Below are 12,460 nucleotides of genomic sequence, written 5' to 3'. Positions count from 1 at the left end.
CGATCTCAACTCATATATCAAAACAGAACATACTTCATAAATATAGAACACGTCGTCAATACTCAACACCCATCGATTTCAAGTTTGTATATGTGGTATTAATTGAGATTTGCAAAATACCTTCTTCGTGGTAGATTTTGGAATTGACCCATTCGATTTGTGCCTTTTCGACGGGGATACTTTCATGTTGTTCGTCTACCTTTCTTTTACCCCTTCTATTTGAGGCCTCGACCGCAATCTTCCCCCTATTTACACTCCTGGAACGAGCCATTAATCTTCGTGTTTGCTATCTTGACAAGATGAAAAAGGAGGAGCCATTGATTGTTGTGTGATGAGAAAGTGATGTGCGTTAAAATTATGGTCACGATTATGTCGGAGTCAGTCACCGGCGACGATGGAGAACTCTTTGTGGTCTTGCTGCGTAAAGATGAAACGTTAGTCGTGGGAGGAGTTACGAATTATAAGGAAGCTGAGATGGTTTTCAAAAATTGATCCCATAAATCACGGGATATGCTGTTATCATGTATATATATTTGGCAATATATTTAATTATAGTAAATTTAATTAGATATTTCTAATTTTTGAAATAATAAACTACAAATCTGATTTTAGAATTTATGATTTTAACACTAGGAATCCCTGTAATTTCCACATATTTTAATTTGAACTCATATGACTGTGTGTAACATTTCTGTACAAAATTATTCTATACAACCAGCTTTCCTTGAAAAAAAATCACAGGTGTCCGTAGAACAGTTCCCTGGGAATTTTTCGAAAAATTATTTACCTGTATAATGGCCTCTGGGTGGAAAATCTTAAGTGTGCAGAAAATTATTTATAGAATTTATACAGGGATCTCTACCTGTATATATTCTGTAAAAACTTTCTGTAATATCTATTTAAAATAGAACATCTACCAAGCGGCTACCGGTAATACGGACCATCTACAATACCGGCTAGTGGCTATGATCTTCAGGCAAACCCTCCATAAACCCTTCCGTTAGATTCCACCACCAGAGCACCGCCAATGGATACGGCTCTGATAATCAGGTAGATGGACATTTCACACACACTGTGGCTGCCATGGATTTGCTTCCCAGAAATCCCCTTGTAATCTTTAAACCCTGACAGATATTCTGAGAAAAATGATAATTAATCTTAATATTATGCAGAAACTCCTTCAAATCCCAATATTCGGTTCGATTAGAGCCCGATTCATTACTCCATTTTCTACTTTGGCCTCGCTTTCCAACTATGAACTTGATAATCATAACACAGCCAACGAGGTCCTCAATCTCATCAACGAAGTCCGTCCAATGGAACCGGCTCTCGAGAAGGTAAGCCCTTTTCTCAACAAGCAAATCGTGGTTTCCATTTTACAGGCCCAGCTGAAGCAACACCCGCAAATTTGCTTTCGCTTCTTCATCTGGGCTGCCAGGAGCCCGCTTCTCTGGACCGTCGTCGCCCGTAATTTAATTGTTGAGATGCTTTCGAATATTCAGAATGGTAACAATAATGAATTTGATCTATGCTGGAGTGTTCTTGATGCTATGAGGAATGAGAAGGTACCCATTTTAGCAGACGCTTTTGTGGTGTTGATTTCAGGGTATTGGAGGTTGCAAAGGGTGGAAAAGGCAGTGGAGACTTTTGGTAGGATGAAAGAATATGAGTGCATGCCAAATGTAGATGCATATAATGTTATATTGCATGTTATGGTTAAGAAAGACATGATTTTGTTGGCACTGGCAATTTATAACATGATGTTGAAGTCGAATTGTAGGCCAAGTTGTTCCACATTTACCATTTTGATTGATGGTTTGTGCAAGAGTGGAAAAACTCAGGATGCACTAAAGCTATTCGATGAGATGAGTGAGAGGGAAATCTTGCCTAGCAACGTTACATACACGGTTATCATGTCGGGGCTGTGCCAGGCGAGGAGGACAGATGATGCATATAGGTTGTTTTATTTGATGAAGAGTAGGGGATATAGTCCAGATATTATAACGTACAATGCTTTGCTCCATGGGTTCTGTAAGTTGGGTCGGATTGATGAGTCATTTGCTCTTTTGGAGTCATTTAGGAATGATGGTTACGTGATTGGGATACAGGTGTACAGTAATGTGATCAATGGTTTGATTCGAGCCAAAAGGATTAGTGAAGCAGAGCAATTGTTTTGGAAGGTTTTCAAGGTGGGGTTAACACCGGATCTTGTGTTATATACTATTATGATACGCGGGCTAAGTGATGCGAGAAGGGTGAAGAGTGCATTGAATTTGTTGAGAGATATGATGGGAAGAGGTATCATTCCAGACACACAGTGTTATAATGCATTGATCAAAGGGTTTTGCAATGTGGGTTTATTAGACCAGGCTCGGTCACTTCAGCTAGAGATTTCTCAGCACGATCAGTTTGCCGACACTTGTACCTACACTATCCTCGTATGTGGTTTGTGTAGGAATGGTCTGCTGGGGGAGGCTCAGCAGATATTCAATAACATGGAGAAACTTGGGTGCTTTCCTTCTATTGTAACTTTTAATGCTCTTATTGATGGGCTGTGCAAGGCTGGTAAGCTTGAGGAAGCTCACCTCGTGTTTTACAAAATGGAAATTGGGAAGAACCCATCACTGTTTCTTCGGCTTTCTCAAGGTTCTGATCGTGTTCTTGATAGTGCAAGCCTGCAGAAAATGGTGGAGAAGTTGTGTGAATCTGGATTGGTTCTTAAAGCTTACAAGCTACTCATGCAACTCAGTGATAGTGGGGTTCTACCAGACATCAGGACGTACAACACCCTGATCAATGGCTTGTGCAAAGCTGGACAACTTAATGGTGCTCTTAAGCTCTTTGAGGAGCTCCAGCTCAAGGGCCTTCTTCCTGATTCAGTGACATATGGTACGCTCATTGATGGTCTTCAAAGAGTGGATCAAGAACAGGAGGCATTTAAGCTCTTTGAACAAATGAATACGAAGGGGTGTAAGCCTACATCATCTGTGTACAAATCATTAATGACTTGGTCTTGCAGAAGGAGGAAGATTTCTGTAGCTTTTAGTCTTTGGTTGAAGTACTTGAGGAGCTTACATAGCCAGGAAAATGAAGTAATCAATATAGTTGAGAAATGTTTGGAGAAAGGGGACTTGGAAATTGCTGTTAGAGGGTTGCTTGAAATGGACATCAAGTTGAGAGATTTTGATTCAGCACCTTATAACATCTGGCTGATTGGATTATGTCAAGTATCTAGAGTAGAGGAGGCTCATAAGATATTTTCTCTTCTTCAGGAGTTTCGTGTTGATGTATCTGCCCCGAGTTGTGTGATGTTGATTCATGGCCTATGCCATGAAGGGAAACTCGATGAAGCATTTGAAGTTTTCCTCTATACCAAGGAGAAAGGTTACCGGTTGTTGCCACGAATATGCAACAATATGCTTCAAGCTCTTCTTTGCTCCAAAGAGAAATCAGCTCTTGCTTTTGAACTTTTAAGCAGAATGAAATCCATGGGGTACAACTTAAACACTTATCTACAACGACATACAAAGTCTCTTTTACATCGTCATTGGAACTTTGGGGAAACAGAGAATATGTCAACTGGATGACAGTGCACACAAGATGTTTCTAAAATCAGACACCTTTCTGGTTTCCGGGTGACACTTTTCGTTGCCTTCATGTTCTCGTCGGGAAAATTGTTGTACAACTTGCTAGATTCTTTGCTTCATTTGTTGGATATAGTGCAGAAACTCTATAATTGTTCTGATGTTCTCTAAGGAAGGTAAATGTTCTTTGAGAGAAATGTAGTCTCAATTTCTTATTAGCAGTGAGAACACAAATGGGTTAAATTTTTCTTTGTCTCGATTTTTTATGAACAAAAAAGGAAATTCTTTATTTTCTTCACGATCTGAAGTCATATCTTGTAATGGCCTGTTACCTGCAGCTGGGTTTGCCTTTATGCAATTTTACTAAGCTTTCTAGCATGCAGGTTGATTATGTTATTCATTAATATGTTTCACAGTCTCATTGATTAAAAATATACAAGGACAAGGTACTACGGTAATCATTTACACTGGTTACTTGTGACATGTGCATTAGGCGATCCTCATGCAACTAATTATAGTTTCTTTGTGGGGACCATAAGTTCTTCAGAACTGAGAATCCTTGTAAAGGTCCATTTTTCTCTATATTGTTTCCTGTTATCCTACACAACTTGGTAACATGTCTTTCCTAGACACAAGGATTATTATGTTTTAAAATACTAATCATTGTTTGTAGACTTGTTTCAAATATTCGCCTATGTGATTTTAGGTGAGATCTCGGACATATTTACGAAGGATGTAGTTCTTAAACTTGCTGACTTGATGAATGTCGCATCTTGAAGCCCCCCTTCTTTTTTCTCTGTGCTCGCGACTACTATCATCTCTTTCCAATGTTTTTTGAATCACTTGCAGCTAGTCAATTGTGATCCATTGTGCACTTTTAAAACAGAAAATGAATAAGTTGCCTGTTGAATAATTTACTCTTGATTTTTCACTTTTGGTCTTCTGGAATGTGTGAGACTGATCATTCTTGTAAATAAATTATCACTCCCAATACACTGCACATGTTTTATGTTGTGGATAAAAAACCGAACTTCACCAGCTGGTTCCATTGACACGGTGTTTCTCATCTTCCTATTGTTACAGCTTCAAGATTACATTGGATCTGCCATTATTGCTATGGGGCCAGAGAAATTACTTGGATTGCTTCCTATCTCCCTCGTTGCAAAGGATCGTTCTTGTTCAAATACTTGGTTGATACCTATTTTGAAGAAAAATATTGTTGGGTTGTCCCCAGGGTTCTTCATGGCCGATGTTATACCTCTTGCTCAATCCTTCCAAAAGACATCATGTAAAGGTATCTGCTAAAAAGTAACTCTGTGCTTTCCTCCAAAGTTTCTGGTTATCAATTTCTTTTAGTTAATGAACTTCGATTGAGTTATCTAGGCTTCCATTCAGTTCATTGCTATATCACCAAAGCAACTAATCCTTTATGACCACACTTTGGTTTAATAAAAATGAAAATTTGCAATAATGCTAGGAGGAAGTAATATTCCTTTTCTTCCAAAAGATTTATGTGCTTAATATGATTGAACAAATGCCTGGCACTATAGGTAAGATAAAGAAAACTTCTATAAATCTTTATCAGTGAGGGACCTTATACTGCATATGATAGTTGTCAATTTTTACTTTTTTAATTTTTAATTTTATCATTTCTAATGTTTTCATTCTATTTATTTTCGTAACCATGTAATTACACAAAAATCTATATGCTTATTTCATTATGAAAAATTGCATGTCCCCCCGTGTGGCGACATGGGGGCGAAAAAAGGAAAGAGAGGGATGGGTTTTCTCTCGCTTTTGGCATAGCAGGCCCTTGAAAGAGTGCGTAATAGCTCACTGATCAAGCGCTCTTGCGCCGAAGGTGAACGGGGTGGATCAACGGCTTCTTGTACTAATTTCTCCTTACACATTACTAATTCTCCTGATTTTGATTAATAGAAATGATATTCTGCCTGAAAAATACTGGTCTACTGCAATACCTGAAAGAATCCTTGAAATATTGCAATCTTTCAAATACAAAATATTGTTAGGCATAGTCAGTACTAGAAGCGTGTAAAATGTAATTTTCAGTCTCCTGCTTAATAAGAGCTTCTAATTTGAAAAATTTGTACAACTTACCGCCCTTCAGTTCTGGAAAATATAAAATCCTTAGAGCATCTCCATAGGGTGAATCTTCATTTTGAGGAGTCCAACAAACTCTTTATATCTGAAAATTAAAATAAAAGGTCAATTTGATTGAGTTGATTCTCCAAATTTAGAGAGCCAAACTCTCTCTATATAAAACTTTTAATTATTTCATTCACTATTTCACAAATTTCTTTGCATATTTTTGGACAGAAGCATGTAAATGGAAGGAGGAAAAAGGTTGTGCAATAATTGCTTATAAAAAAATGCAAAATAAAAAATAAATATAGTGTGTTGTTGGACTTGTATAGAAAACATGCGTGCACTTTATTTTTGAAATTTCTTAGAGATGCTTTTTATTTTGGAAATATGCTCTTTAATGTAAAAGCATTATTGGAAATGCTCTAATTTAGCAGCTTCCTATCTATTGTTGTAAAGTACACACGAGAAATATTCTGTTGATGTACTTATTACATTTGCCTATATATCTAAATATTCCACAGATGCTCTGTTTTAAATTGTGTAATGTCAATCAGGAATCATTTTGTATATGTTTATATACTTGAATTATAATTTATTCTCCTATCTGTGTATTTTGCCTTAGTGCATGCTTAAGTTTTGTAGTACTCGGATTTCTACTACATCTGGAATTTAAATTTGTGCTCCTTGTTGGAATTTAGAAAAGAGTAGTAAAATTAATTAATTACAAAGGATCCTCTTCCTTTAAATAGAAGGAATTTACAACAAGCCACTCCTATAAAAGAGGAGATGAGATATGCTTAAGTAGGAAAGTTAAAGACTAGAAAGAGATAACACCTAAATCAGATAAAATTTAAAAAACAACTTCATATTAGATAAGTATAAAAACTTAGTTATCTAATTACATGGTTTCAACACTCCCCCTCAAGCTAGGAGGAATCGATCTTTCATCCCAAGCTTGTCCAAGCACTATTCAAACACTTGTCTGACCACTCCCTTTGTGAACACATCTGCAACTTACTGTTTAGATGGGACAAAGATCATGCGAATCTCATTGTTATCAATCTTTTCCTTCATAAAGTGCTTGTCGATCTCAACATGTTTTGTACGATCATGATGAACTGGATTGTGGGCAATGCTTAAAGCCGCTTTATTATCACAAAAAATCTTCAGTAGTTTAAGGCATGTTAGTTTCGGTTCTTCCATTAGCCTTCTAATCTAAATCATTCAGCATGTTCCTTGTGCAAGAGCTCTAAGTTCAGATTCAGCACTACTTCTAGCTACAACATTCTACTTTTTACTCTTCCAAGTCACCAAATTTCCCCAAATAAACGTAAAATAACCTGTAGTTAATTTTCCATCCTCAATAGGTCCTCTATCTGTTGCGGGTCAAGGGCCGCAAGCAGTTCACCCATTAGTTCATTTGCTCCCAGGCAGTTTTTTTTGGTGGAGAACTTTCCACAAGAGGTGGCAGCTTCAGTTCATTCATCAGTAACTTGGATTTTGGATAGGGGTGCCACCGATCACATGCTTTGCTCACCTTACGAGGGCATCCTAGCCAGATTCAATCCTAAGCCCAAGGGTCAATCAAGCCTTTGAACTACCAATGCTGGTTGAGGCAAACCCCACTTAGGAGCATCACCAGGACGTCTATGAAAATTCTAAACAAAACTCCTAATTGAAAGAAAGGAAGATTGCAACTTCAGCCCAACCTCCATCGGAGTATGCCTCTCAACACCTCGTTTCACTCTTTCCAAAAAATAGTCCCTTCCCCGGAGCCTTCAAGTACCGGAATATTATATACACTGCATCAAGATGTTTTTGGAAGGGGCAATGCATGTATTGACTCACCATGCTAACCGCAAATGCTATGTCCTGTCAAGTGTGTGACAAATAAATCAACTTACCAACCAAGCTTTGATATCTCCCCCTGTCTGCATGATCGAGTACCCTTCCTAATATCAATAGGTAGATCTGTCTCATCTTGCAATTGAGTCGCTGCTATCCCCTTGATATTTTCAGATTGATCAGAATTCATTTTCTGGTTAGAGTTCTGACTGTGGTGGGGAGTTATAATTGGTTGTACTATCTTTCCTTTCTTTAATCGCCTTGAATAAGTCAGCAAGTCATTTGGTTCTTCATTTTCTGCATAATTCTATGGCTGGTCATTCTTTTTGTTCAGATTTTCATCAATTTTTCCATTAAGGTGGTCCTGAGTGGTATTGCCAATAGGGAAATCAAGTAGGCTAGGTCCAGTCGGAAGAACATGAGGGTTTTTGGAGGAAGAACAAGTTCAACAGGAAGCATCAGTTCAACAGGTTCAGTTGTAGGAGTGGGAGCACCTTCAATATGAGTAGAAAAATCCCACAGTTCAATTTCACTAGATTTCTCCCCCTGAATTGAACTTGGGTAGAAGGGAGTATTTTCGAAAAAAGTGACATCCTTAGTGACAAAAAAATCTTCTAGTCTTAGGACAAAAGCACTTAAATCCCTTTTGACAAGGTGAATATCCCAGAAAAATACACTTTATGGCTCTAGGATCCAACTTAGTTTCGGGTAAAGAATGGACAAATACTATACAATCAAAAACCTTAATAGGAAGAGTTTCAAATAATCTATTTTGTGGGTAGTATTGAAGAAGTGTTTGGAGTGGTGTTTTAAATTGGAGGACACTTGAAGGAAGTCAGTTTATGATATAAGATAAGGACAGCTTCCCACAAAAAATTTTTGGCACATTGTTTGTAAACATTAGGGCTCTAGCAACCTCTAGGAGATGTCTATTTTTTCGTACGGCTATTTCATTTTGTTGAGATGGTCCTACACATGTACTTTGATGAACTATCCCTTGATTACTAAGATGCTCTCCCAGAACCTGATTGAAATACTCACGACCATTACAAGGATTTGGATTTGAGTTTGGAATAGTGTTTTTATCATTTGATGGAATTTCTGAAAAATGTGTGCAGTTTCAAATTTATCTTTCAACAAGAATACTCAGCAAACTCTAGTATGATCATCAATGAATGTAACGAACCATTTAGCACCAGAAATGTTGTTAACCTTAGTTGGTCCCCAGATGTCACTATGAAATATAGAAAAACGTTTAGAGTTTCTATATGAACGAGAAAGATAGGGGCTTCTAGTATGTTTTGCTAATTGACACACATCACAATGAAATGAACTTTTTTCAAATAAGGAAAACTAGGATGCCCTAATTTTTTTTTTTTGCCAAAGCATTATTCTACTAACAACTGAACTTTAAACTAAATTGGAAATAGGATCTGTGATCTTGAAGGACTCTACGGAACTCTTATTGACTTGCCCTTCATCTATTTGGTTCTGCTGATGATTAGAGAGATCATACAGTCCATTATTCTTCTTAGCACTGCCAATCATCTTCCCCGAAAATGAATCCTGAAATTGACAAAGACCTGAGGAGAAATTAGCCTTGCAATTCAGATCAATGGTTATATTACTAATTGATATTAGATTATATGAAAGATTAGGAACATGTAAAACTGAGAATAGTGTAATATCTGGGGAAATTTTAATATTTCCTTTTCCTGCTATTGAAGAACGAGATCCATCGACAATTCTAATCTTAAGTGTTCCGGGGCATGGTACATATGTAGAAAACAATTTAGAGTTTCCAGTCATATGATCTGATGCTCCAGAGTCCACTATACATTCATCTGCAACTCGTGTGTTAAGTGCCAGAGAAACACTAGCTTTTTGTGCAATATTGCAAGATGGATTCATGAAGAATCGAGAGTTACTCTGGTTCGGCTGAAATTGATTTTGCTGAAGCAGTTTCTGAATTTCAGCAATCTGTTCCTGGCTAAATATTGGCTGCTGTTGGCTTGTTCCCTCCAAGACTGCTTGGTATCCCTTATTTGCAAACTGGTTGCGTGGCTTCCAGTTAGCTGGTTTCCCATGAAGTTTCCAACATGTTTCCCTGCTGTGATTGGACCTGTGACAATGATCGAACCACTGATTCCTTTTCTGGCCTCAGTGTTCTCCAGAATTACCCTTTGAAGCTCCAGAATTCTGCTTATTCCAGCTTGTTACCAATGCTGAGGCTGAGCTATTTCAAAAATCAGTCTGATTTCAAGATCAGTCTGATTTTTTAATTTTATTTTTGCTACGTGCAGGGCAGTAATCTATGAAATCTTTGAACAAGTCCAGCTCTTGCCATAACCCAGTCAGGTTGTTGTAGTAGTCCGTGACTGAAGATTCGCCTTGGTTGCAGTCTCTCAAAACAGATTTAAGTTCAAATTGCTGAGTTGAGTTGCCCAGATCTGAGTACATATCCGGACTATCTCCCAAATATCCTTGGCTGACTTGTATGACAAATAGTTCCTTCCAATCTTTTTTTTCCATTGAATTCACGAGCCGTGCCATCACCATTGAGTTGTCTGCCTCCCAGGTTGCATACGTTCTGTCATTCTCCGATTGCATTGGTGTAGAGCCGGTTAGATACCCAAGCTTCCCTTTGCCTCGTATGACCATAATAACCGATTGAGACAAATCTAGGTAATTGGTTCCATCAAGCTTATGCTGGGTTATTTGCATGGAGTGACTTTCTCAGGTCTAGGCATGAGGAGGATTTGGTTGGTTAACCTTTGGCTGAAGAGGAGGACCAGAATCTGTACTGACAGAGTCGGATGACCCAATTCAGCCATAGCAGAAAAAAAAAAAAAATCCTAGTGCTCTCATACCATGTTGGAATTTAGAAAAGAGTAGTAAAATTAATAAGAGTCCAACAAGCTCTGATACTCCTTTCCAGTTAAGAAAACAGTATTTGGCCAAGATCTGCAGGTTTACGTCCGTGGATATTCCGAATTGTTGCCTGCCTGCTATTGCAAACCAAGTGATACTAGTCAGAAATTTAGAGCTTTGGCTAAAGTTCTGATTCCTTTTCTCAAGGGCTCCTCCATGCTTGAAGATATTGCCATTAGTTTGCAGGTCGGGTTAAAATCATTCAAATTGATGTTTATCTTTCCATGTCTTGTTGCTTGCCTGGTGTTCGTTCTCAGCTGATTACCCGTTAATCTTACTCTAGTGTTCTGTGTCTTCTCATTTAGGAACTAGTCAACGAAAATATAAGTGCACTGATGGCTGATCACGGTTCTGAATGGCTGACAAAGGTTCAAAACACAGGACTCGCAGAAAATATTGCAGTGGATCTTGAAAGTAGACATTTTTATTCGAAAAAGACAGCAAGTAGAAATATGAAGGCTTTGGCTTCGGGCTCCAAAGAGATGCTTTAGGCTGTAACTAATGTCTTGTTCAAGACACCTGCAGACAAGCACAGACATCTAAAGGTCTTTCATGATTTGTTTATTTGTCTTAAGGTGAAAGTTGCTGCGGTCCATTTCTGTAATCGTTCATTTCATACTTTTACTCATTTAATCATCCAGAATCCCAGTAGTAGCTGCAATTTTGCATTATCTGAACACAGTGATCCTTGGACAGTTTTTGATAGGTTTTCTTTCTTTACAGTACAGTCTACTGCACAGTTTCCCTGTTGCCTCCTTTATACAGCAACATTAGTTGATCTCTTTATCCTTCATTTTTACATGTATTTTGTCACCTCTTTCATCCTTGCTTCTTTGACATAATTCCAACACTTGATTTAGGTTTATATTTTGAGAACCTTCTGTTTGATGTCAGTTTCAAGAAAGTAGATGTGAAGTTTTCCACGATAGAACCTTAATTGTATGCCCATTCAGATGTTGGACTTCAAATTTGTATAGTAATGTGAACTGATCTTATGTTCATTTCATTTTCCAAAAACCAACTAGATTTACGTCAGTACTTGTGAACTAGTTAGACGAGTGACAATTCATAGTGGTCCACTTTTTTATCTCATAATTTTCAATATAGGGCTTGTTTGAGTCACATTCTTTTGGAAAAATATATTTTTCAACAGTATTTTAATATCATTTCAACCACACGTTCTTTAATAAAATAATATTACACGTAAATTTAAAATTTTTCCTTATTTTTTAACCACACACTTTTCATCAATACATTATTCAAAAATTCATTCTTCCCCATAAAAATGGGGCTCAAACAAGGGCATAATTTGGTCACAAAATCTTTTCAACTTATTTTAAATTAGATCATATTAATGACTTTGCCAGTATAAAAATCTTCTGTTTCTTCCATTGGTTTTCACTTTTAGATTGTGGTTCGGAGCTAAAGCTTAAAAGCAAAAGCCTTTTCTTAATAAAATAATAATAATAATAATAAATTTGGAACATTTTTTTTAATAATTCAAATTGCAAGAAAAAGGTAAAAAATCTTGATCAAGGATTTTTATAGCTTTTATTTACTCTTATTGAAAGAAAATAAGAAGGAACAAGCCATGAAGATTTTAACGAGAGTTAAATGAGTCTCTGTGCAATAAATGTTAAATAATATTGGACTTTCAATTTTATTTTGTAAGTATGACTTTAATATATCTTTTTTTAAAATATTTCTTGCATTTTAGGTATTGAAAATATTTAGAATGGCATTTTCATATCATCTTTTCTCTCAACTTGAGTGCTAGACAAAGTGATGGGAGTTATTTGGAGTTATGGAAGGGATGGGTTGGGGGAAGTTAAGAGTTTAAATTTCATTCAAACAATTTTCTCCAATCCATTTTGATGTCTTCTGGCCAGGTCATCCACATGGACGATCCACAATCTATATTCTTCGACACGTACTAAAAAAATTAATTTCTTAATGTAAATGCATATCCAAACATACTTCTCTGTTCCTCAATA

General features: G+C 37.1%; 1 protein-coding gene across 5 annotated transcripts; it reads left to right on the top strand.

Annotated features, from left to right (window-relative positions):
- The first annotated feature begins 872 nt into the window (after positions 1-872).
- On the top strand, positions 873-11,414 carry LOC111368128 (pentatricopeptide repeat-containing protein At1g79540). 5 transcript variants are annotated; one of them, XM_022989349.1, is made up of 5 exons: positions 873-3,760; positions 4,668-4,878; positions 9,839-10,030; positions 10,114-10,652; positions 10,772-11,414. In XM_022989349.1, exon 1 carries the CDS (start codon positions 1,146-1,148, stop codon positions 3,585-3,587), a length of 2,442 nt encoding a protein of 813 aa, XP_022845117.1. In that variant the 5' UTR covers positions 873-1,145; the 3' UTR covers positions 3,588-3,760; positions 4,668-4,878; positions 9,839-10,030; positions 10,114-10,652; positions 10,772-11,414. The 5 variants fall into 5 exon arrangements, with proteins under 5 accessions (XP_022845117.1, XP_022845115.1, XP_022845116.1 ...); XM_022989347.1 differs by having other exon boundaries at positions 9,839-10,652; XM_022989348.1 differs by having other exon boundaries at positions 7,058-10,652.
- The last annotated feature ends 1,046 nt before the right edge of the window (positions 11,415-12,460 follow it).

The sequence above is a fragment of the Olea europaea genome, chromosome 18, assembly GCF_002742605.1.
Source record: "Olea europaea var. sylvestris chromosome 18, O_europaea_v1, whole genome shotgun sequence".
NCBI classification, from domain to species: domain Eukaryota; kingdom Viridiplantae; phylum Streptophyta; class Magnoliopsida; order Lamiales; family Oleaceae; genus Olea; species Olea europaea.
This window is presented reverse-complemented; position numbering and strand designations above follow the sequence as displayed.